The sequence below is a fragment of the Vanacampus margaritifer genome, chromosome 10 (genome assembly GCF_051991255.1).
Source record: "Vanacampus margaritifer isolate UIUO_Vmar chromosome 10, RoL_Vmar_1.0, whole genome shotgun sequence".
NCBI classification, from domain to species: domain Eukaryota; kingdom Metazoa; phylum Chordata; class Actinopteri; order Syngnathiformes; family Syngnathidae; genus Vanacampus; species Vanacampus margaritifer.
The window spans coordinates 21,704,579-21,731,834 of record NC_135441.1 but is presented as its reverse complement, the minus strand read 5'-3'; the positions used below and the strand labels follow the sequence as shown (position 1 = coordinate 21,731,834).

Genomic DNA, 27,256 nt, shown 5'->3' with positions numbered 1-27,256 from the left:
TGGGCTGTGTCGCCCTTTCGCAGACCTTCATTTTCATGTGTATTGGCAAGTCGAGAGGAGAGAGCAGCAGCATTTTTACAATTGAAGTCATGACCATGTGGGCATTTCATTTGGATTCTTTAAGGAGTCCTGGGGGTCGATTTTTTTTTCAAGCCGAGGCGCACTCATGTTTGTTTATTGCTTATTTTTATTTGATCAGATTAGTAGACGAAAAAATGTGTGAATGCTGAATGAGGTAGATGATATTGAATGAAATGGAGTAATGGAAGGACAATATGGAAGGATGTGGAATGATATTGAAATATATTGCGTGATTTTGAATATTATTGAATGATACGGAATAATGAGGAATTATATTGTTGAAAATGTGCAACATGATGAAATGCGGAATGATGTTAATGATATGGAATGGCATTCAAAGATTTGGAATGATGTGGAAAAATTGTTGCTGAACAATTTTCAATATGTTGGGGAAAAAAAGGGGATTTTTTTTTGTACGTGTGAATTTTGGGAAATTTGAAAAATTTTCCCAAGGTGAATTAAATGATTTGAAAATGTGGAATTTCGAATGGAAATGATGTGAATTCACACAGTGCTGATTTTTTTCATCACGAAAAAAAAACATTTTCAGCTGAAAATGAAAACATTCATTGAGACGATAACTAAAATTGACCAACAATTTTGTCAACAAAAACAAAACAAAAACAACACAGTGACGAAAATTCAGCATTCACACAATTAAGTTTAGGATTTGTGCACTCTCTGCATTGACATAGTGTGAGCAAGCGGTGCTAGAAAAGCTGACAGTGTGTGTCGCGGTTAAAGTGTATGCCTGGAGAAATGTGCAATAGGGCGCTCTAATTTGCCTAGTTAGCCTGGGTCAGCTGTGCGACATGCGAGAGGGTCGCGAATGAGAGCGTGCTGGAGATGGAGCCCTGCGACACCCCGCGCCCGCCCTAATGAGAAGCGGGGAACCAGAGGAGCCGGGCAATGAGATTAGATGCAATTCAATTACAGCCGAGCCGCCACGGGTGACGTTTCAGAACTCATCCTGTTAAAATCCGACTCACAGGCAAAGAAGAAGGACGGAGCTCGCCGCCACAACAAGTCTGATTTATACGCGCGCTGAGCGTCCAAAGGCTCAGGCGGGATTTGATTGCTGACTGCAATGTGGGGATATCGCTTTAAAAAGGAAATGATTGAGTTTGCACCCATCGCCGTGCCGTCTGCATGCACTCGAGCGCACAGTTGTTTCAAGTGGGTGTTGGGGATTTTAAAAGCAACTCGACTTCCCGGGTTTCGCCGCGAATGAGCCCTTTCGCACATTCAGATTAGACACACACATGGCCTGCCCACGCTTCTTCTTGGTTCGACTTTGATGGCAAGTTTGCACGGTTGGACAAAGGAAACAAGCATGCAACTGAATGGGGAAAACATCAGTGGCTACTGCAGTTATGCAATTACAGTTATCACAGTCCCTGTTTTATAACACACTCGATAAATAAATTCGCTTTTAAACGCTTTGGGCTTGACATTGACAAACACGGGCTCAAATGGTATGACACGCATTAAACGTGATGCCTTAACTGATTGGAACCAGGGTTGTTATATTTTTGCAATTCTTATTTTAGTTATGCGTTTTGTTATTTAAATTTAGTTAGTTTTGATTAGATTTAGTTGTTTTTTTTAAATGCTTGGATTTAGTTTAGTTTTAGTATTGGTTTTCATTTTTATTTTTTTTTATCGTGTATTACTTGTGCACAACACCATGGTAAAATGAAAACATCACTTCAGACATCTTATTTTGGTTAATATTTAAATAAATTTACTTAAAATCACATTTAAAATCATCCCCAAAGGCACATGTATAAAATTAATTACCAAAGACTAAAACGAAGGACATTTTTCGAGTTAGTTTCAGTTAGTTTTCGTTTTTTTAAAAAGCATTTTCAATTTTATTTTATTTCATTAACGAAATAGATTTTTGAATTTTAGTTTTAGTTTTTTTTCGTTAACTAAAATAACCTTGATTGGAACACATAATGAAACCAATAATAAAACCAATACAGTTTAAAAAAAGAATAAATACTAGCATTAATGGAGACAAGCTAGCATTGTTACGACAATGAGATTTACATTTAGTAAATTTTACTCTGAAAAAGAAGGTCACGCTCTAAACAGAACTTTACACTCAGAAGAGAGTAAAATATTACATATAATAAAAAACATAACAAAATAGGGGTTCGAGAACAATCCCACAACCTTCAGCATGGGAGGCGGGCACTCTTATTACTTGCGCTATGCCACGCTTACTGTTGGATGTGTCCAAAAGGAGGTATGAGGGCGCCACCTGATACAAGCGATATATTGACACGCAATAGGACCGGCATGGCTCAGCGGGTAGATTGGCCATCTTGAAAACCGAAAGGTTCTGCGATCGTTCCTCAACCATTGAGTTATTAAAATATATATATGTATATATCACTCTATTCCAAGTGTAAAGTTTGCTTTAGTTTAGACTGGGACCAAATACCGTCTTTGTAGAGGAAAAAATACACAAAAATACGGGTCAAAAATAACCGAACGATGGGTCAAAAATAGACCGATCCTCTAATTGGGTCAATTTGACCCAAACTTTGAGTCAAGTAATTGGTGTTTAGTGTAAAAACCAAAAAAAAAAAACCTCATATAATTATTAAATAAAATATAATATAATATATAAATAATAATAAAATATAAATAAATTATATATATATATAAAAATAATATTGGTCATATCTATTACTTGGGTCAAAATATTGGATCATTTTGTATAAAACAACCGAGAAAGTTGGGTCAAATTGACCCAGAAAGTGGATCAAAAATTTTTTCATCCATAATTGGGTAACTTTTAACCCAGCTGTTTTTAGCGTGTAATTTACTGCACACCTGCTCAGACCACATTTAAGTAGCTGGCATAGTGTGAACAGCCTTTTTAAAGTGACATATTTAATGCATAAACATTTGAAGAGCAGGCATCAAACCCTATGAAACATTGTGTTTGATTATTTATTTTTTTTAATCATGCAATTGGGCGACGTAGCTATGGGGGTGCACATGAACGATTGGGAATGGGCTCCAAATTCCCACTTTGCGGCACAGACATGCTAACACTCTTGTGGTTTGGTTGTTTTAAAAGTTGGCCTAAAGCACACCAACTTTAGAGCTGACTTTTAAAGAAACAGGACTAAAAGTAATCAATTTCTTGACAGACTATTTACTTCTAACCAGATCCCATCTGCTAATTTCCATACAAATGTAAAAGCAGGCAAGCATGGAATCTTCACTGAATCCAATTGTTCACATGCTCGGGGTTTGTGGCTCGCCAAAGGCAGGTAGAGAGGAAATTATCAGCAATTTCTAAATAAAAAAGGTTTGCGTGATTCTAATCTCGTTGATAAGAGTCCCGTGCTCACGGTAATTTGCATAATTTGTGGTTTTATTTCACATCCAAGATTTTAAAAATGTTACCCACTGCAGGATTTCTTCTTCTATGATGCTTTTCGTGCATACTTTATGTGTAATTATCAAGTCATACACCGTGATTATTAGGAAGAAAACGGTTCATTGATCTTTTTGCCAGACCAGCCCTCCACTCAATGGGTCCCAACCCACCAGAGAGCATTTTAACCCAGTTAAACTGCATGACATCTCTTAATGTGAGGAGCTTTTATTGCTGGGAAGCCCGCCATGCTATCCAGCTGGCTCGGGGTTGGTGAGGTTCTGAGCGTTTGCCTCGGGAAAATGAATAATGCATCCGTGTTATTCAAATCGTCACTTTGCAACTTTGGCTGTAGGTACCACAGATGGGAGGAGGAAGCGCGGCGCACGAGAGGCTGCTGCTGCCGTTGTGCTCGTGGAAAAAATGGGTGACACTTTAGAAAAAGGCTCAGACTATTTCACTTCAGTGGGCAGATATTTTTACCAATCAGAATTTGGGCTTTTGTATTGTAGAACAACAACTCATTGACAGTCAATATAAAAAGTCTACCTGTTCAAATAGATTTGAATTGAATTGAATTATTTCGAGTGGTATAAAAACAAGTATATTTTTGTTTAACGGTGGCTGTGACTGAGAAGGGACTAGAAGCTCACCTGTGCATGCCCTCACCTAAAAAAAACAAACAAAAAAAACACAAACGAGCTGACAACCAGTCGCCCGATAACCTTGAGTCCTGTCAGGCGGATGTCTCCAAAGGGAGCACCCTCGCTCTTCGGGACGGATGACACACCGAGTTGGTCTTGGCCGTACTCCCCCAAAAGGTCATGTGCTGAGGATGTGACTATTTGCTGCAGTGCAGGAGGCGCATCAGAAGGGCAGACGCGCACTGTGCAACAGTCTCGGAGTGCTTACGAACGCTGCTTCTTAAGAAAAGGTTACTTGGCCATTCAAAAGGACTGCAAAGGAAGGGGGAAGCGCGGAGAAATGAAGAAAGTTGTTTTGCTGTGGTCTCCGAGGTTGTTTGAAGGCTGCATGTTTACCGAGATAAGGCCTTGCGGAAAAATAACTCACAGTGAGGAAAAAACATTATGACGCATATTAACTCTGACCACTACTTCCGTTACTTGCCATTTCCATAACAATCACCTGCATCAATATTTGTAAATAACTTATTGAGTACATATATATATATATATATATATATATATATATATATATATTAAATCTTGGATGTGAAATAAAACCACTATATATATATATATATATATATATATGTGTACTCAATCAGTTATTTACAAATATTGATGCAGGTGATTGTTATGGTAATGACAAGTAACGTATATATATATATATATATATATATATATATATATATATATATATCCCTCCATAAAAGTCAATTCAATACGGTTTTCGATACGCGGTGGGGTGCAAAATGATTCGAGGACGGTTCGATTAGAAAGTAGAACAATTCGGCTCGGTTTGATTACGATACGATTCCGTATGGTGCTTCTCGGTTCGACGGGGTTTGATGCAATGACTTTTCTGTTGTCATTTGACATACGTTTGAATTAACTTGTCAGTACTGTAAAAGGTGCCGTTTCCTTCTAAGATATTTCTCTCCAGTAAACGACAATTTGATACTTATATCTCGATATTTTTCAAAGTGGAATGATTGGATTCGGTTCGATGCGCTTTTGAATCAAAAAAAACGATTTGACGGTTCAAACCGTTTTTTTTTGTTACACCCCTAATATATGAATATGGTGTAGCTAAAACCACTATATAAGGGCACCCATTTGCTATATATGTATATATCAATTCAGTATGTACAGTACATATATAGTTTTTTTTAGCCTTTTATGCAAACATGATGATAAATGGTGAAGCCCTCTTTACATCGTTCTATTGTGTGTGTGACTTAATGAGATATCAGCTCCGTACTTGAGTTTAATTAATTTCATCTTCTTCACTCTACTATATCGCTGACTTCCGAGCAGTTGGCCCTTTTATATTTCATGTCACTACACAAAGAAAATAAAGCGAAACGAATTGTGTGATTTGACCTCACCGTAGTGTTTCGGAATAATCTGTTAAATATTTCACTTTTTTTTTCTCCGCATAAGATTTGTTTTAAATATATATTTTTTTATTGTTTCAATATAAGGTGGAACAAAATCATCCGAGGAGACACTAAGCAGGACGTGTCAACGTTAGCATGTCGCTGAGCTAAATGCCATAATTCAATTGATTGCGAAACGCAATAACATCACCCGCTGATCTTTTAATAATATGGAGATATAATTCCGCTCTTTTCACTTCATTATATTGCCTTTTCAATATGCAAATGTGAATCAGCACACACACACACACAGCGCCGCACAAAGCCTCCATACAATATGCTAGCGGGACTTCAGAATGCTATTTTAGATTGTAATGAGATGGCCTTTGACCTTTGGATTCAAGCGGAAACCCCAGTAGAATAAATTAGCAGCCACTCAATCCTGGCAAAGTCTTACGGTGTGCCAGCCTTTCCACCGTCTAATATTCAGGGTCACGGCTTGTCTCTCCCTCCCTTCCCAGGCTTCTCCATATTGCAGGCCATCATGGAGGCGGCGGTGGCCAACAACTGGCAGGTGACCGCTCGCTCCGTCAGCATCACCACGGACGCGGCGGAGTTCAGACGCATCATCGAGGAGATGGACAGGAGGCAGGAAAAGCGCTTTGTGATTGACTGCGAGGTGGGCAGGATCAACACCATATTAGAGCAGGTGAGCTATCTTCAATGTTTTAATCACTCGATGTGGTGAAAAGACCAGGCAAGAAAAAAAAAACGGCCCAGTTGCATTATGGGAAACATCAGTGTTTCCGCCCAGTCATTTTGTTTGTTTGCTTTAGTTGAACAGGCTGCAGAGGGACACTTTGTTTCTCTCAAAGAAATTCCTCTTAGCTTCATTGCTTAACATGGAATCTTGCTTTGGCCCTCCCACTGACTTGATTATATTGCGCCATTGTCATCATTTTCAGCAGCAGCAGGGAAGCGATGCGGCCCAAAAAAAAAAAAAACCCACAACAACAAAACAGCACACTCATGTGGATAAAAGTTTGGGGAAACTGCTCTTAATAAATTAAGTGATTTACCAGGAATTGGACTCAGCCCGCGGAACCCTAATCTTCATTTTAGAAGACATTTTGGATGTTGTCAGAGGCGTGAACCACAATAGCATCAGTGCCCGTAACAGCATAAAAAAAAAAAGATTCATTCAGATCATTTAATTAATTGATCGTGCTATTCGTGTTGTGTTTGGATGTGGATACAGAGACCACACTAATCCAATATTTATACAACTAAAAACTTTTAAATTTTATGAATTGATGGGAGTTCAACCACCTTAAAACAATGTATGAAACCCATCATGAAATCTTACCAATTAACATGCAAATCAAATCAAAAAAAAAAAAAAAAAAAAGGGAAAGTGAGTACAAATGAGAGAGATTTTTTTCCAAACCTAAATACAGAACAAAACAAAAAGAACAATGCATTTCAACTCAGGGTGTCAGTTTGTGGAACAATCTGGATTATAAAACTAAATGATTTCAGTCTATTTGTATTTTTTTTTTTTTAAATGTATAAAAGCTAAATTACTGGAAAAATATATAAAGCACAAGGTTCATGCTGTTGAATCATTCTGTTTAATTGTTACATTGAAAGCATCTTGACTGCTTACGTCATTTATTTTGTGTTGATTATTATTATTATTATTATTATTATTGTGTGTTGATCATGGGCAGACAACCATAAATTTATCTTCCTTCTGTCCCCTTTCATTTCTTTTTTAAAGAATGAAATACATTTGAATTGGCAATTAATTGTTGACTCATCAAGCCGTCAGTTATTTTTATAATGCTTAACTCATTCACTCCTAGCAATTTTCACTTAAGTAACCCCCTTCGCTCCCGGCTGTTACTGGATTTTGACTGATTTTGCAAGGCCCACAGAATATTGTGTTCTATTGCTATAAAAACATGGAACCTACCAAAAGAAAGATTACAAAAACTACATTTGTATCTGTTTCCGTTTTGCAGAAATTAGCATTATAATATAGCTAAGTTTCATCATTGTTAACAAACTTGTTGAAAACACTGGCTAAAAGAGCTTGTTGCAACGTGGCCCTGGCTGATCTCTTATACTCTGCTGCCACCTGCTGGCCATTTTTTTTGTAATAACTACCATTGCTTTAAGCCACCTCTTCAGGTCAGAAGTAGCATCAAAGCCTTCTGTATGTATAAATGTTTTTGGGAGTGAATGTTAATTAAGTTAATTGCTTAATCTATATTTGACAGTTAGTGTAAAAGCAGCATGGCCAAGTATTGATTCCACACCAGCTGCATTCATCAGCTATGTCTACAACTACACCAATAGTGTGCATTCATTACAAGTAAGGGTGCTCCAATCACAATTTTCTGGCCGATCACCGACCGTTAAAAAGTCTGACCTGCCGATCACGATTTTTTTCCCATCCCTATATGCCTACATGAAGCAGGCCTCTTAAGTAAAAATGAAAAGCCTATTAGTTCATCTCACAGAAGGAGAGGACAGTGGCTCAGTTTTTCAGACCTCTGAGGAGGGAAATTAGATTGATGGACAATATTGGTTTTATTGTAAGGGATTGGCCGATCACCAATCCCAAAATGAATTCAATCGGGCGCCGAGCGATTTGCCGGTGCACCCCTCATTACAGGTTTAACGTAATGGACTTTCCCAACTGATATCAACTGTTTTGGCTGTGACACACAACCCTCTTTTGGAATGCAATTTAGGGTTAGGTTTGATTTTCTCTTTTTCTTACTTTAAAATCAACTAGTTAAAAATGTGGTCATTATGGTTGATCATTTATGTGTTTTTTGCTGAGCAAGTACATTTGACCAATGGCTAAGAGCTGAATGGGTCACAGCAGTAAGCCTGCATTGTGGGATTTGAAGCTGCACCAGAGATTAAAGTTGAAAGTGTGAAGCTATGTTGGAGAGACCACCAATGACGTTGCTTGCTTAATCCTCTTTGTGAGAGAAAAAAAAAAAAACACTTAAAAGAGGAAACCCAAAATCACTTCTTCCATTTTGTCCACTCGTTCCCACAGTAGTAGAAGTGCAATCTTGCATCACTTTACCGTGCACCCGAGTGCTTGCTGCCGTTGCCTCCGCTTAGAAGGCAATTATCTAACAAATTAGATTGTGCTTGTTAACATTCATTTGAATATTGGTGTCTCTTCACCAAAATCCCCTCAATGACTTTTAACTTAATTTGTTATGCATGAGTCTCCTTTCAAGCCAGATTCATACTTTCAAAAATTAATTTGGTGCTGTGTTGTTTTTTTAAAACTAGACTGAAGGTGCATTAATGTGTGCCTGTAATTGTTCCAATAATAAGGATGCTGGGCCAAAATGATGATTTTGTTCTCATTAAGGATTTTTGTAATTTTTTTTATACCCTCTTTTAGACATATTTTCCACTTCAACAGCTATTTACAACATACTGGCTAAACTTTGTTTTTCAGCACAGGGGGAGATAAAGCTCTAATAACCTTCATAACAGCAGTGAGCCTAATTTGGCCCATTTTTATCAGTGATAACCTCAGCATGATTTTTTTTTTTCTGTCCTGGCCTAATTGAAATAATCCACTAGTGCAGATGAGTCAGAGGAATTGAGGGAAGCTGCTGGACTTCTCTCTGCTGCAGACCCCCTATTGAGACACATAAGTGCGCACATTAAAACAAAGACTGGCCGTCTGCTATGTGAGAAATTGCTCCCAATGTGACACTCGCTTATACCTTGACGTAAACTTTCTGCTTCTACCTGCTGTTGTACCATCTAACGATTGTCCCTGACTGAAGGACAAATGAAGAGTTTCAATCACCAAAGTCACAGACGGATTTCACCGACAAACTCTTTGCGAAGTTGACTTCATCGAGAACTGTACAGGCAATGCGTCAAGTAACTTTTTGACACTCCGAACATATTAATGTAAAAACAAGTTAATGACCGTGATTGTTAAAATGCTTGGAAACATTAACTTTAATAGCGTTGAACACTACAAAACATTAGACCACGTTGATACTATGTCTTTGATGAGTGACAATAGCCAGTTGGGGGATAGCTAGCTAGCGATGCTATTACAACAGCTGTATTTACAATTTGGCATTTAATAACATACTAATGTTTATTTTTGACGATTAAAGATCTACCAGAGTGATAGACCGACAGGCAGTCAGACAAACAAATATTGTAGCTATCTAGCTAGCTAGATACTAAAGCTAGCTAACTAGATAGCTAGCCAGATACTGAAGCTAATAGCTAGCCAGATACTGAAGCTAGCTAGCTAGATAGCTAGCCAGATAGATACTGACGCTTTAGTATCTAGCTATTGATAGATATTATAACATTTTTAATACTCCATTTCATATATTAACCATTGTTATACATTATTAACATTTTAATTCTTTATATTAACCTTGTCGAAATGTTTTGTTTCCTGTGCAGAGCAGATGGTGTTGATCTCGGTATAATCTGACCTTAAACTGGGACATACTATTTAGTCTAAAAAAGTTCCTTCTCAGCGTTTTGTGCGAAAACACATTTGGTCCTTGAGAACAGAATCTGTTTTGAACACCCACACCTGACTCTGTTTTCGCCATAGCTCATGGAAAAATACCCAGAGAGTATGTTTTGTCTACAAATGAAAGAGAGGAGGTCTTTTTAACTATAAGAAACCATTGTAAATGCGGAAGAACTACATTTGACGCTCTGAATCCCACCTGTTTAAGTGATGAATTAGAGGCTGTCATCTGTCCAGAGATCTCTGACTGATTAAAAATCATTTTTGCAAAGGTGTATTTTTCTTACATTAAGTCTATCTTCATTTTTGGAACACGCAAAGAGGACAAAATAATTTTATTCCTCTTACACTATCTATCTAGCTTCAGTATCTAGCTAGCTAGCTAGCTAGCTAGCTAGATAGATAGATAGATAGATAGATAGATAGATAAAATATGTTTATCATTATAGTTGTTTGTCAGTTTCTACTATATCTCAACATCACTATAAACCACAATTATAGAAACATGTTAAATTAACACTACTATGAGATGATAAATACACTGGAGCAGTGTTAAATCATAATTTTTGATCAAGCTTGATCATCTATCTTAGTAAGTGTTGACACTTATTGAGCTGCATGCAAACAAACAAAAAAACATATTTGCATAATGTTGCATCAGACACAATTTTGTTTCGGAAAATAAAGTTTCAACACATGCATTTTGGGATGCTGAGGAGGAGGCTATCGGGGCCATTACCATTTTATTGTTTAAAAACCACTTTGTATTTTTCCCATCAATACACTGCAGTGCCGAGAAATTAATGCAACGACCATCCTTTCCTGAGTCGCAACACATTTTTTATTGCACACATGCTTGAGCATCTGCTGTCTTGCTACACTGATCAAAATGATAATTCCTCAAAATGAATCGGTCTTTTTGTGAGTACAGTGTCCGGCCATATATAAAAATCATGACTAATCTGATGCATTTATGAGATTGCACAAATATAGCCTCCTATCTGTTATGCGCCTTCCTGGCCCACTTCCCTCCCGGGATTTCTTCGCCGGAGTTTGCTCAGCGGCAACAGCCTGCTCAGCGCCAGTGTAAAGAGAAGCAGGCGAGGGGGAGAGACAAATAAATAAATAAATTTAAATGAAGCGTCTGGGACAGGCCCAGGGCGCACAAGCTGTTCAAAGACTGGAAGGGAACGAGCTGGCTCTGCCAAAGCTGCATTTTCATACAGAAAGTGAGAAGGATTCATAAAAAAAGAACAAAATTTGAGCGGCACATCTGGGGATTTGTTCCAACATCCCTTCTCCTGCCTGCAGAGGCATAAAGTGTGGTCATAATATTTTCCCACTGAGACAGTTAGCTGTCCCTCACTACATGGAAAACACACTATCTGAAAAATTTAGGCTTCGTTTTAATTCATGAAAGTGAAAATAAAAATAAATAATCGTGATTTCGATTCCTGCCAAAATAATCGTGATTCTTATTTTCCATAATCGAGCAGCCCTAACTTAAAAGTATTTTCTCGCGCTTCAGATAAGAAGCGAGTTCTCCTGGGATGACCACGCTGATTGTATTTTTATTTAATTTTTTTAATAATTTTTTTTCCTGGAGAGCTCAGTATTGATCATTCGGTAATTTTACCGATTTGACATGTCATCATCACAGCATTTTTATATATATATATATATATATTTATTTATTTTTATTTTTTTTTTGTATGTGGGTGAATATGTGTATGTGCGTGCGTGCGTGCATTCATTAGTTCACCTAAAACCTATAAAAAAAAAAAATACAAATCCCATACCATTTCGAAACATCCAGACGGTTCGTATACCATTTTAAAATGAGGGTTTTGGTTACCATGAAAGATTTGGAATAGCACTAAAAGCAGAGTGGCAATTGGATGTAAAAGTATTTGTCTAACATTACAATTAAAACTTTGGCGATTCCACATGAAAAACGTTCTCATCGTTTAAATAGCATGACTCCTTCTTGTGACTGACTCCAAAAACTACAATGCTGAATAGGTGATATGTCACAATATTTTTTTATGGCATTTCAAAAATGTTTATATGAGGAAAAGGTCTCTGCGCCACCTCTCATTTTTGTGCTTTGAATCAGGTTTACACCTGCCTTTTTAGACACACTATTTTAAAGATTTTTGTCAAAGCAGAATTTTTTGATGTAGCTCTTTTATTGATTTCCCAATTACAAACAAATCAATAAAAGGTTTCAAAGTTGGTGGCATTTATATAACAGCAGAAATGTCATATTGATAAATTGATATATGATGGTTGATCAATCATGTTTTCAAACTAGTATGGCAAAATAGAGTGCACTTCTAACCAGCAGAGTCGATTCCGTCTCAATGTAGTTTGCAGCCAAAATACTAAAACTGTGGGAAATTGAGTTACATCTATGCAAATAGAGAAACTTAAAACAAGAGTTCCAAACATTCAGAAAGAGATTACTTCAACCTTTATTATTATAATATATTTTTTTAAATGGCAACCACTTAATAAAGACATTAAATCCAATACCCACCCAAAGGGCAAAGTCTTTATGAGTGTGGCTGCAGTATTGGCATCCATGCAGAATGCCTGAAAGAAATATAGTTCAACTTTCCGCCCAAAAATCTGATTACTTCAATAATAAATTCTTGGCACCAATCTTGACTGTTGCGGGCTTTTTGCTAACTGTTATTATGTACGTAATTAAATTGCATTCTTGTGTTTATCATCAAAGAGAAAAGGACCTGCTGACTCCGAAGGCTGAGAATGTTTTGCTGACAATTTATACACGTGTCAAGGACGCAGTGTTGTGACACTAAAGTCTGCGAAGCAGAGCATGTTTTTGCTTATGACATAAAGCAAAATCACAGCGATCGTTTTCACCGAGAGAGGAGAAGGACACCTTGCTGTTTCAAAAAGCCTCACATAAAAACTTGCGCTCATGAGGGTGCCTCATTATTTTCATTGCCTTGAGGCATCAAGTCTCAAATTGATCTCATATCTCAGCAATGACAATCTGCTGAATATGAATCAGGTGTTTGGAAATGTTCAGCCGTTGGAGCGTTGCCAGCATATGACAGCTATATTGTATGGCTTCACTGTGTATTAAATCATGGGCACAATGTATGTCCTAATGCCATGCTTAGGGAGTAACAGAATACATCTAACGGATTTACATAATTAGGACATAAAAAAGGTAAGGCATTGTGCTACAGTAACAGAAAAAAATAGGTAGATTTAGTACAAAATGTAGTCATTCACTCCCAGCCATTTTACTGAAGCCACCCCCTTCGCTCCTGGCTGTTTTACTGGATTTTGCAAGGCCCGCAGAATATTGTTTTCTATTGCTATAAAAACATGGAACGTACCAAAAGAAAGATTAGAGTCTCTTCTTTTGTCAGGACAAAAAAAAGTATAGTTCTATCTGTTTCCGTTTGGCAGCAATTAGAATTAGAATATAGCTAAGTTTCATCATTATTCACAAATCTGTTTACAGCAGTGGGGAAAGAGCTTTTTGCAGCATGGCCCTGGTTGTTCTCTTATACTCTGCTGCTACCTGCTGGCCGTTTTTGTAATAACCACCATTGCTTCGAGCATTCTCTTCAGTTCAGAGGCTGCATCAAAGCCTTCTGTATGCTCTAGCGCAGGGGTGCCCAAGTTCGGTCCTCGAGAGCCCCTATTTTCCATGTTTCTCTCCAACAAACACACCTGATTCATGAACAGGATCGTTATTTATATGGCTTCTACAAAGCTTGCTGATGAGCTGGTCATTAGATCGAGCTGCGTTGAGGGGAGAGCTACAGGCTGGATAGGGGCTCTTGAGGACCGGACTTGGGCACCACTACGCTAGCGTAAAAACCCCCATAAAAACATATAAATACGTCTTTGGGAGCATGGTAATATTTAAAATAGAATGTATTTATACGTTTTGGGGAACAAATGAGTTAAAGGTTGTTGACTATAACTCTTTCATTAACAAAATTAACATTAGCTAGCAGCCAGCTAGCTGGCTAGCCTGCTTGCTTGCCGCGTCACTGGCTGTTTTTTTCGCAAAGTTTTACACTTCCTTGAACACAATCACAAACTGCTTTAGTAATCAAACACTATATTTCACATTTAAGCTGCTAAACATCGAGAATAAACAAGATATTTTTGCAGTTGATAGCGTGTAACATTATATTATAACCACAGGAGTCGGGGGAAGTTTTTGTTTTTTTGCGGGAGAAATTGGCAGACAAATTGTAATGTATGTTGTCTTTATTAGCATATTTAGTATTGGACTAATCAACAAGTAATTAAAAATAATCAAGTGGGTATTTTATTACGCACTACATTTGCCAATAGGTAATTAATTACTAACTGTATCGGAACATAGTAACCAGCCCAACCCTGTCTAATGCACAGAGGAGCATATCATCTTCCTGCCAATGGCTGTTAGCCAAAGCGTGCTAATACTTCCACTAGGGGACACTGACCCAGTGAACCGAAGCTCTCAAATCTCCAATTCATTGTGAGTGAAGTGGAACGCGGCGAGATCTCTACAGCAAAGAGGAGACAATTGGCCCTCTGGATAAAGATGAAGTGGAACCTCGAAGATTCGAAATTCTGTCAAGTTCCACATTGGAGACAAAAAATGGAAACTGTTGAACTGTAATAATTACTGTGAAACGAATACCTCTCTCACAATATTAATCAAAAGCAATCATTTGATATTTTGATAGAGTTTTTGTATTGGATCTCTTGGATACATTTTCCATGGCGTAATCAAATATTAAGACCAAATCGAATGCCCCTCTGAGTCTAAATGCACACATCGAACGTAATCATGGTTCATCTTACATGGAAGGTTTACAAATTAGTGCTAAAATGATAAGATAATCACCAAATGAAAGCAATCATGCTTTATAATTGACCAAATTATGTTTCATCGTCCCAGAGATAATTGTTTCAGCATATGAGGCTTCTCTCGTATCATGTTTTATATCACTACAATTACCACGTAATATTGTGGATGCGCATTGTTCTCTAATCTGTAATACGAATGCAGATACATCCCAATAGATTTGATTATCATAGAAAAAGTTCATTTACTTATGGAGTTTGATTCAAAACTTGAAACGTACAGATTCGTTAAACACACAAAAGGCACATTTCTAATTACTGTCATTCTTAGGTTAGGTTTTTTTTTCATACAGCACAATATTGTATTTGTTTGAGGTGGTGTATTTAAACAAATTATTCACTGTAATTATTTCTTGATGTATTTATTTCATGAGTTTCATTTTTTGAATTGCAACACTAAGATGAACTCGACAAAGTGCCATTTTTGCAGAAATTGCGTGGGAATGCTAAAAAAGCTGAATGCTAAGATTTGAATGCCTGCGCTTAAATCATTTCAGTGAAATTATAATCCATTTCCTGATATGATAGTCAGTTGGTATACATGTATATCACTTAGCATAACGGCCATGGGATTTGAACGTGCAACCTCCTGGCTACTGGCAGACACCTGGCAATGATGATCGGTTGTACGTATGGAAGTGGGCGTGGAAAGTGGGACTTAGAAAAAGTTCAACGTCAGTCCCATTGAAAATGTATGGGGAAAAGTTGATTTTTCATTTTTTTAACGCTAAATTGTGTGAATACTGTAAGTAATCTGGAATCAGTCGATAGATAAAGCCAGGGTGAGCAAGTTTAAATTTGAAGGGCATAAATTGAGTTATTGCATGGCAAAAAAGTGTGGAGAATAAAAATCACAATAACATATGTGGGAATACCAATTATATTTTACCAAATATTAAAATGGATTGCGATGCATGCAACTATGTGTTAACGTAATTAATTCCAAATACAATGGCACTTCGTTTGGTGCATGTTATTTTCTCATGATACTTTAATGTCTCAAAAGGCCCTCGTCCATATGCCCGAAAGGAATGTGAGCTGTGTACAAATAGTGCGGAGGCTATCATTATCAGAGCTGCGTCTTGTCTTGCAGCACAGCCGGCATTGGAAAGGTCAAAGCTAGAGGAGAACGTGAAGCTGTAGCTCTACATTTCGAGCTCTCCGTGTGTCTGGCAGACTGCGCGAGGGTGAAGTCAAGGTCGTCATAGTTGTTGTCTGTCGTCATTGGGCTTTTAAGGAAAAACTCCCGGCCCGGACGGATCGATTTTCATGAGGCTATGAAAAAGAGGAATTGTATTATAGAGGGGACGGATACACTAAACACTTTTCCTTCTCCCGTGTCACCATGAAAGGGAATAATGGGGTTAGCAGGTTTCTGTTTGTATGTGTTTGAGATTAAAAGCAGCAGGAATCAATTCAGGGAGAATGGTGATGGCGTAAAATGGATTAATATTAAATTAGCTTTGTCCTTTGGAGAAAAAAAAACCTCACCAATTTTAAAGGAAATAGGAGCAAAATTGCATTTGGTTTGCTAAGGCTGAGATGACAATTGCTTGTGCTCTCAGGGAATGAAGGTTGATCTTTCTCTCTTGACAATAACACAAAGTCAATACTCAAATGAAAGCACAAAGAAGAGAATCATTTTCTCATTGACTCCATTAACAGATCGTCATTGTTCTCTTGCCTTTTTTTTTTTTTTTACAGACAAGGTAGTGTGACGAGAAGCTGGCTGTGCTCCATGCCAAGGTTGTCGTGTGCCACTGTTGCCAGTCTGACAGCAGGCGGGGAGGGGGGCGTGGCATTTGGCTGGACCGCTCCAGGGCAGGTGTGACGAGGCTTATGGCCAAAGTCAAGACGAGGCTTATGGCCAAAGTCAAGGTTAGGACGATAAAATGCAGGATTCCAGCGGAAAAAAAAAAAGAGGCAAACATTTACAGTGCGAAGGGGATGCGTCATTGTAAAAGGGCCATTAGATGCACACTGATGGATTCTGATAGCCGCCTCGTTCTGACATCCTGCAGCGCTCCGGGTTTAAAGCCATAACGATGGGGAAGTTGTCACAGAACACTGACCCTCCCAAACGACTTGACAGTGAACAATGCGCTCACCCCAATTGCACTGCTCTCCGGGAAAAAAACAACGTTAAGTCCGGGGTGGACAGGTTGTAAAGAGAGAAGCGGTTTGTTAAGTTTATACAAGTACCCCATTAAAACTGTGGCGACTTTTAAATTGTTTGCTGTATTCCAGAGTTTAGAGCATTGTGAAGGAGAAATAATGTCATGGATAATAGGGGTGTGCCCCCCAAAAAAATCTGGGGCACACCGATTTTAAATGTCCCAAAATGGATTTTATTTAAATTATTTTATACCGTCTTGCCTTTGTTTGTGTGTGCCTTTACTGGGAGCTCTGTTCATGTTGTACCCAATTTGGCCACTGAGGGGCAGTGTGGTTCCACGCGGTCTGATACACTGTTAAGTTGTAGCCACATTAGAGAGTAGAAAGAAAAAGTCACGGTCAAATTATTTCCAATAAAAGTTTTTTTTTTTGCAGAGTGGAGACGTTCTTTTGAGTGATAAAAGTGCCGCGAGTAGCGTGCTAATTAGCATTAGCGAGTCAGACTGGAGTAGATCATTATGATATTCCCGGCACATCTATAAATTGAAGCAAAAATCATTGTCAATCAAATCATTTTGAATCAAAAATCGTTCTTAATCGAAAATCGATTCTGAATCAAATCGCAGACCCAAAAATAGGAATCAAATCGAATTGTGAGATGGGTTTGCTGTAGAATCCTTGTAGAAAGTCCACCCAAAAGAATGTAAGCTATTACACATGCAAAATCCAACTTAAAGCATACAAACCCAAAAAAACGTAAAAATATGTTTTTTAATACTTTGTCCTGCCCTCCCAATAACATATTTATACATTTCTTGTGTTTTTTTTTATGCTAGAGCATACAGAAGGCCTTGATAGAGCTTCTGACAAGAAGAGGTTGCTTAAAGCAATGGTAGTTATTAGAAAAAATGCCAGGGCCATGTTGAAACAAGCTCTTTTTCCCAGTGTTTTTACCAGGTTTGTGAATAATGATGAAACTTAGCTTTATTCTGGAACTAATACAAATATACTTTTTTTTCCCTGATGAAAGAAGATACTCTAATATTTTTTGGGGTAGGTTCCATGTTTTTATAGCAATAGAACACAATCTTCTGTAGACCTTGCAAAATCTGTCAAAATCCAGTAAACCAGCGGTGAGCGAAGGGGGTTGCTTCAGTGAAAATAGCTGGGAGTGCATGAGTTAATTTTTTATTTCCTGTAAGTTTAATGGTCAAGGCTCCTATTGCCTTGTTTAATTGTTCAATAATTGTCATGACAAATCAAGAAGAAAGCAAACATGCAAATGTTGCTTTAAAAGGCAACATACAATCAATACACAGATTTTCTACTGTACATACTGTAGAAGTCATGCACAATTTCTTCCTATATGGCTGTTGTCCAACATGTTATGCATATATATGTTACGCAATAGTATCAGGACCACATGAAGTGTCAGTGTCAGACTGATCAACAAAATAATCAACAGTGGGAGGAAAATGTAGCATAAAAGCAACATGATTGGTAGCGGAGTCATGGAAAGGCGTAGAACAGCACTTACTATTTTCAGACAGGCTGCGTGGGTTGAAACGCGCTTTTATGCCGCAAAGGTGTGATATGTTCAAAGCAGAGCGGCATCCGCACTACATCTCACTGTCTCAACTGTAAATTGCTTTAAATATGTCATTTTCTCCCCCTTCTCGTTCTCCTTTCTGTCCAACAGCGACTTCAAAATGAGCGGAAACAGTCAAGGATGTTCGGCGTGCTTCTCTCATTATCAGCGTCACCTCAATTCGTTTCCGCTACCTGCCTTTTGTTCTTCCACAGGCCGCGGCGTTCCACTTCAGCAGAAGACCGTGCGCTTATGGGAATCTGCCACATTGACGTTTTATTTGTGTAACCGCTTATATAATATGCAAGGCCTAATTTTTGATGACATGGATGGTTGACTGTGCCCGTGTTGTTCTCCAATAGGTTGTGGCCCTGGGGAAGAATAGTCGTGGCTACCACTACATTCTGTCCAATCTTGTAAGTAGTAATTGAGACGCTGCGGGGCACGGGACCTGCCTTTTTGCGATGTGCAGACATCGAGGTTCCTTAATGGCGCACACCCAAAAACTTTTGCATTAAACGTTTCACATTTTACCCACTATTTTTTATCAGTACCGATACGGCCGTAAGACAATATTGTACAAGTGCTAATAAATGTGAAATGTGCAATATAAATAGCCCAACAGGCAATAGAAAACCGCAGTAAACATTTTCAATTGCCTGTGGAGGACAGCCTTTTACCTGCAGCCCACTCACTCTGCTATGAGACGTGTTCACTTTGCACAAGTTTGAGTGATCCCACTCACATTTTTCCAGACTGAGAATGTGGCATACAGCGAAAACCACAACTTCACCTTAAAAAAAGTATAAATCCAGGTCATGGCTGCAGTGGGATTAAAAGAATAATTGGATTAGAATTATTGAAGTGACACAATTTAGACCTCTTGAAAATGTGGATATGAACTGAATATCTGCCAAAGTGACTGCAGCGTAAACGGACTGATCTGATATACAGGGATGTGATTTTTCCGCTAATTCGGGGAATTCCGCTTTTTTTATCTCCCCCCCAAAAAAAAAATTCCGATTTTTTTTTTTTTTTTTTTTTTTAGTAGTTCATTGTGTATGCACATGACTCCGATAGATAACATCTTCTGCTATAACAAAGACATTTGTGGTATGCTCTAATATGAGTTACTTTTCATTTGGTCATGATACAATTATTTGTTCATGAAATTTGAACTCTTCAACATTATTTATGTGTTAACTTAGTAATCACATTAGTTAGATATGATGATATTCTCAGTGATAGTTTTTAAAAGCAAAGGCAGTCCAATGTTTTTGATTGTGACTGATTTTGAGTTGACTAAAACTGCCATTTTATATGGGATAGTTCAATATACATTGAAAATTTATGCTGTTGTTTTGTCTATTTCTTTGTCATGTGAGTGCATTGAAAGTACTTAAAAACACGGAAAACCCATGAGCTCCGGGGGGGCTACGCCCTCCTTGTGCCCCCACCAGGGCACTGCCCTGGACCTAGCTGGGTGCCAGCGGCCCCCAGACCCCCGGCTAAATTTTCAGATAATTTCACTTTGGTCAAATCACATCCCTGGATATACTGGTAATCTAAGCGATATGGGCTAGATATGCTACATTTCCAAAAAAATTGGGTTCACTCTAAAAGCATGCTTTTACCATTGACAATTTGGGAGATCTGAGAAGATGTTAGAAGTGATGGAATTGGAAGCGTTAGTAGAAGAGACATTCCTGAGTTAGAGAAAATAAATATATGGCTCTGACGACTTGGGGGCAAACAACAACCACATAAGGGCCATGTTTTGTTTGATTGCCAATTGCCAATTGTATGGGGATTTGGTGTATCTGCCCAGCCCGTGCATTAGAAAGTTTGGACAGTGCACCTAAAAAAAAAACCTCACATTGTCACATTGCAGTGAAATCAAATGACCCGGACACAAGGAAATGCACTGCTGAAAGGAGTTTTATCATAGGTCATATGGCATGACTCCTTCTTGTGATTGGTTACTTAGAATAATATTGCTGAACACACAATATAAGCAATCGTTTTTGTTTCTGGCATTTCAAAACAGTTCACACGAGCGGAAAAGTCCTCTCAAGCTCCTTTCATTTTGTCTGCAGTACATCGGCACTGCTCTGCAACCGCTAGCACAATTTGTCTCGGCTTTGACAATTCGAATTGCACATGCTAAATGAAACGCTAAAAATATACCACTTCCGCAACACACTCCCAGTTAGTAGGGATCCAATGACATCCAAACGTTATTGTACATTAAGAATAGATATCAAATTTGTGATTAATCGTGAGTTAACTATTGAAGTAATGCGATTAATTACGATTACAATTTTTAATTGCCTGACACCCCTACTTGGCATACATACAACAGTCAGTTCTAGAACCTCAATTGAAACACTTAAGTGTGTACGGGAAGGGTATTTATTTGGCTACAAGTTGCACCACAAAGTTTAAAGCAAGCAAACACGTTATTTCGCTATGCCTACAGCATAAGCCTCTTCGTACAATGCACTTTGCGCACTGCCATAATAGCGCTAATATTTTTGTAGTCTTTCGCCTCAAGCCTTATTAAAAAGAAACGCAAGTTACACACGTTTTTGCCCTCTTTCTCGTCTCAGGGATTTTCTAATGTGAGTTTGGACAAAGTCTTTGCCGGAGGAGCCAACATTTCAGGGTTTCAGATAGTCAACCCTCAGAACCCCATTGTGCAGCAGTTTATGCAGCGCTGGGAGCGGCTTGATGAAAGAGAATTCCCAGAAGCCCGGAATGCTCCTCTGAAGGTACTTTGATTGGAAGGCCTTACACTATGCATGCAAAGTAAGATGATCGCTCCCTCTGAAGTTATCTCTGTCCTGTTTTTTCTTTCCGCTCATCCGCTGTTTGCCTTTGTCATTATGTCTTCCTCCCGCTCTTTACTTCCTCTACTTTGCACCCCCCCCCCACCCCCAACAATCAATATATCGATAAGCACTGGGAGGCAAGGTTATATCGTAGCTCCAATTTACATCTAATTAAACAATGCGCAAGAAAGAAATGGATTCTGAATGGCATTTAATTAGATTTTGTCAAGCTGCGGTGGTCCAAAAAAAAAAAAAAGTTGCCCACGCCGTCGCTAGTGAAAAGGTCAGGCTATGTTAAAGGGGACGTGCGCAGGGAATAAGATCCCGTATTGATGCGCTAGCTTTGTGCAATTTATGCACTAAAAGTTTTGAAAGCGATTCTGACCACACGACTAGAAGTTCTAATCAAATCTGTCTGATTAGATTGCTGAGATAAATGCATTTATGGAGTACTCGTGAAGCTTCAGAGTACTCAAAGATATTTTATTCTGTCCCCAGATGCTTATTCAGATTCATGAGCAACTGAGTAGTCAGACTTTTGCTTTAGAATGACACTTCAATAGGATGAAAGAAAAGTGGGGGTCAAACCAGCAACCTTTTAGTTCCATTAACTGTCATCGGTAGTCTTAACTTTAAAAAAAAAAGAAGAAAAAATGGCAAAGACACACTCTAAAAACTGTTTGGTCAAAAGTAACCCAATTATGGGTCAAAAATGGACCGATCCACTTTATGGGTTAATTTGACTCAACTTTCAAAATGACACAATTTTTTGACCCAAGTCAAGGATTTGACCAATATTTATGAGTTCTTTTATAAAAGACCCATTTCTTGACTCATAGTTGGGTCATTAGACCCAAGGAGAGGACTGGTCCATTTTTGACCCATAGTTGGGTTATTTTTGACCCAACTGTTTTTATAGTGCAGAATGTGAAGAGGAATCCCTTCGCCAATACAAAATTCAAAGTCAGTAATTCAAGCTTGCTCTGTTTCCGCCTGTTTTTTTCTTCTTCTTCCATTAAAGTATACTTCAGCGCTGACGCACGATGCCATCCTGGTGATAGCAGAGGCCTTCCGGTACCTGCGGCGCCAACGCGTGGACGTCTCTCGCCGCGGCAGCGCCGGAGACTGCCTTGCCAATCCCGCCGTTCCTTGGAGCCAAGGCATCGATATCGAGAGAGCTCTCAAAACGGTAGGGGGAGGAAGAGGAGGATGGCGGGTGAGAGGGGGCAAAGGAACGAGTGGCGAAAAAGACTGGAAGAAGCGACGCAGAGATAGCGAAGGAGAACGAGATAAAGATGGAAAGTGACAGAGAGAAGGGAAGCCAGCGAGCATGGAGCCGTTCTGCCTCCGGATATCTCTGCGCGGAGCTCACTCAAATTCAGACCCTCATTACCATAAAACTACATCTTTTATTAAAATGAATCCAGTTCATCATTTGATTAACAGACTGTGCACACTCCAGTAGCTCCAAGGACATGAGAAGTCTAATACCAGCTATATATGCAAAGTGATCTGTGTGCGTGTGTCACATGGCAGGTCCAAGTGAAGGGGATGACTGGCAACATCCAGTTTGACAACTATGGCCGTCGAACCAACTACACCATAGATGTGTATGAGATGAAAATCGGCGGGCCGAGGAAGGTAAGAAAAAGGCCTTTGTCATTCCAAATAAGCTGATGTGATTTTTTTTTTCTCATTATAGACATTATTTATGGTCAATTAAGAAACAAAAAATTCACAGTGAAATATGGAACGCCATGATCAGTCTAACGATGAAAAAAAAGAAAAACAAAGGAAAGTAATGCAGAGTTACTAAAGCGCTAACTTTGTTAGCCTGCTTGCCAACTTGCAATTCTTCCAAGGATTTTGTAGCAAAACAAAGCATTCCATTCGTATTTATGCTAAGTATTAGAAATTTGAATGAAAACAATCAGAGAGGGAGCCGTGTGATAGTGTGGATTAGCGGCTAGGTAGATGCTGGGTGCCATTCGCTAAGCAATGAAAAAGGATTTTAAATTCACAGTAGATATAGCCAAGCGGAAGTTAGTAGATTATGAAGTGGCTCAACAACTTAACCTTGAGGACCACCACTAGTAATGAAGTTTTTTTTAATTTTTTATTTAAGGTTTTAAGCCTCTAATATATTTTTTTTTTCTTGGACTAAAATGCTCAATTTTAGTGTGATTGAAACTGGACTTAAACTGAGACAAAATTTTAAAATGGCGGATAAAATTAAGAGTGAATTGACTGCGCCTCTGCTGGTTACAGTCAAGTACTGCACTCAATTTTGATGATTTTTAAACAATAAATGGATCAATGAATTGGTTAATATTTTCAAATAAGGCATTCCCTCCATTTATTCAACGCTAAGGGCTCTTGGTGTCATACGTACAGCAGCATTTTCCCGTTACCCGTAGCTACTCTGCTACGATTAAAAGGCACACAAATCACACACAGCCTGCGATCAGCCTGCTAAAAGTGTCCCATCATGAAAGATGAAAGAGTATTGCCGTGGGATCGCGCAGGTATGATTTCTGGCCCTCTCCTGACAGTAATGACCATTCAAATAACCAATTACTGTTAAAAAAAAAAAAAAAAAAAAAGATCTGAGAATTTCTCTGGCTCGCCTTTAAAATGGTAATTCCCAGCCTTGCATTCACATTATAACATATAATGACCTCTGGCTTTATTTCATAACCTCACCCAGTATCCAAGAGACAGCTGGGATTTTCTCGCGAGTGTGATCGGCTCCGATATGGCACATGATTACACCGCCGGCCTTTGAGGCCTATAAAACTCACACTTCAATTAGCATCACGCTACCCTTACAGCGAAAAAGGCAGCCGAGGGCGGGGATCTGGTGGGGGTTACGGGAGGGTGTGGGCGGGGTGGGGGAGCGATGGGGGTCACGGGGTGAATATGAGGCAGCGAGGGCACAGAAGACAAGCTGGGCAACAGTTTGTCAGGAGTGGGAGGCCAAGTCAGCCCAGCGGCAGTGAGAGGAGGCGGCCTGCAAGCTGCGACTGTCACGAGTGATGTATGGGGCTGATATGTGTCCCGGCCACTCAGGGTGAAATCGGGACTTTGCCTCTGGAGCAGCGCTCCATGACACGACTCTCATTCCGCGGCTCTCATCCCACGAGCTTACAGACAGGAAGGGATAAACAATTTGCGGTTTGTGGAAACAACTACAATACATTCTCAACAGCCCCGGCACAAAACTTTGCCGCATTCTAACGCCTCCACTCAGCGTGTGAAATGTTTTTCTCTTTCTTTTGAACACCTGCCTGGCCCAAATATTTAAAGATCTGACGTGAGGGGGGGTTCTGGGTGTGGGGGGGGGAATGGAGGCCAGATGCGAATGAGAAAATCGGAGCCAGCAACAGTTAGAACACTGGCAGCGACATATGCAAGGCGTTTCATCGTGAGCCAGAGGAGCCATTATTTCAGATGGGCAAACAAACACTTGACATTGGTGTGAGTTAAGCATCTGTACGGCAGAATGCAGAGTAACTGCCGCGGCGGGGCCTCGCAGAAGAAACCGTAGAGCCACTGGAATTATATCCTCAATTATTAAGCATGTATGCAGTTCACAGGCCTGAATATCAATTATTTACCATAAAACCTGGGAGGCTGAAAGTGGTAGGAATTTCTGTTGTCTGCCATATTCTCATCTACTGCTGAAAAAGACATTCAACTGCAGTATTAGATAAAATAAATAAATAAATAGAAACATGGAAGAATTTAAAAATGAATGACGCATTTTTATGTATGTGATAATTAGTCACATCACTGCACCGCTCACATTTTAGCATTCATCTCATTTATTTCTATTATGGTACAGTATTATAATGCAGACTTGTGGGAAATGCATTGTTTTAAAGAGCTCGGCACTAAGGTCATTATGGCCTAAACCAGGCGTTGGTTCTGCTTTTTTCTGTCAAAGGCAACATTTACATTTTTCTCAAGTCCTCCGAGGACCATACGAAGTTCATGATTATAGATTTAGATCATATGGAAGCACATTTGTAGCGGTTTCATAATGCAAATGTTTACTTAAGTTATTATGCACTATGTCATTTTTTTTAGGTGGAACATTAAATTTTTTCGGGGGTGTCTTTAGACCCCGCATATAATATAATTACAAAATAATACCTCCAAAATTAAGTTGTTTTAAAAAAACACTAAAGTAATGCTTTAATTAAAACACAGTTAAATGCAAATACGAGATCACAAATGATTATTTTCAGTTTTCCGAGGGATGTTCAAGACCAATTTTTTTCAGACTGATGCCAGTACGAGCACTCAACACTTGAATAGTCACCAATACCAAGTACCGATACCACTAGTAATTTTGATATATAAATTTACTGTGCAGAAACAATGGCAGATTATTTTAAAGAAAGACCTACAACTTATATTAGAATATAGCATTTTCCCTTAAAATTGCACTTCACGAGTACCGAATACCGATACCTTGAAATAAGGCTGGGTATCGGCCTGATACCATTACGGGGTATCTGTACTAATTTTCACCTACACTTATTTTAGACCATTGTTGTTGTATTTTGATATTAAAAGTTACTGTAGATTTCAAGCACTACTGAACTTTTCATCACTACATGTCAAAATCTCCCCACAAATGTGGTTTCTATAGATTGCCGTTGTTTTCACGTTTACATTAACGACCCTTACCCTGGTTAGTTCAAATCTATAAATGTGGTAATAATGATTCGTGCCCTAAACCAGCTGTACAGTATTCACGCTTTTGATCCATTCTAACTAGGGATGGGCGAGTACCGATTCCAGGTATCGGTATCGGGCCAATACTTGTCCTTATTTCAAGGTATCACTACTTGTGACAGCAGTTTTAGAAACGTTACATTAATGCAATGCAATTTTAAGGAAAATGCTATTTTTTTTGTGGGGGGGGGGGGTGCTACTATACCAATAAAGAAGACGACTAAGGGCTGCTTCTCATGAATATCCTCCAGGAGAGCCTGTGAAATGTACTCACAGTCTGGCGTCGAATATTCGTAACTAGAGGACTACCTGCACTTCATAGTGGTTTCGAACATCCCTAATTAAAACCTCTAATATATTATATTATTAGTATGGGATTTTTTTTAATAGGTTTTAGGTGAACTGATGAATACACACACGCTCGCACGCACGCATGCACACACACATACAAAAAAATAAAAAATAAATAAAATAAAAATAAATATATATATATATATATATATATATAAAAAACAATTTTTTTAATAAAAAATAAAAAAGGAGAGCAATGATGATATGTCAAATCGAATGAACAATACTGAGCTCTCCATAAAAAAAGAGAAAAAAAATAAAATAAAAAACTAATATATTTATATATATATATATATATATATTTATATATATATATATATATATAGTATAATGGTAGTCCCATCATTCAAAAGTGTCTTCCTTCATTTTCAGGTTGGGATATGAGCCAAGTTGTAGTCATTTGTAACTGCAGCAGCACTAACCAACATTCTCTCTTCACAGATCGGGTACTGGAACGAGTTCACACGCTTTGTAAATATAATGGACCCGCAGGTCACCAACGACTCCTCAGTGGAAAACCGAACGATTGTGGTCACTACTATTATGGTACACTTTCCAAATTGTTTGAAATGTTTCACGTATTCTGCCACTCAAGGTCATGGTGTCGATTGCCAACGAGTGATAC

The 27,256-nt window shown here is 38.7% G+C and overlaps 1 protein-coding gene across 7 annotated transcripts in view; it reads left to right on the top strand.

Annotated features, from left to right (window-relative positions):
• Positions 1 to 27,256, top strand: part of LOC144058818 (glutamate receptor 3-like) — a 114,755-nt gene that overhangs the window by 57,122 nt on the left and 30,377 nt on the right. For all 7 annotated transcript variants that reach the window (XR_013295488.1, XM_077577379.1, XM_077577382.1 and 4 more), the window contains exons 4-9: positions 6,065 to 6,252; positions 19,069 to 19,122; positions 21,316 to 21,477; positions 22,559 to 22,726; positions 23,074 to 23,178; positions 27,073 to 27,177. Coding sequence is in view for 6 of the 7 variants with exons in the window: in XM_077577379.1 (XP_077433505.1) it covers positions 6,065 to 6,252; positions 19,069 to 19,122; positions 21,316 to 21,477; positions 22,559 to 22,726; positions 23,074 to 23,178; positions 27,073 to 27,177 (782 nt within the window). In the remaining variant the exon portion in view is untranslated. The remainder of the gene's footprint in view (positions 1 to 6,064; positions 6,253 to 19,068; positions 19,123 to 21,315; positions 21,478 to 22,558; positions 22,727 to 23,073; positions 23,179 to 27,072; positions 27,178 to 27,256) is intronic.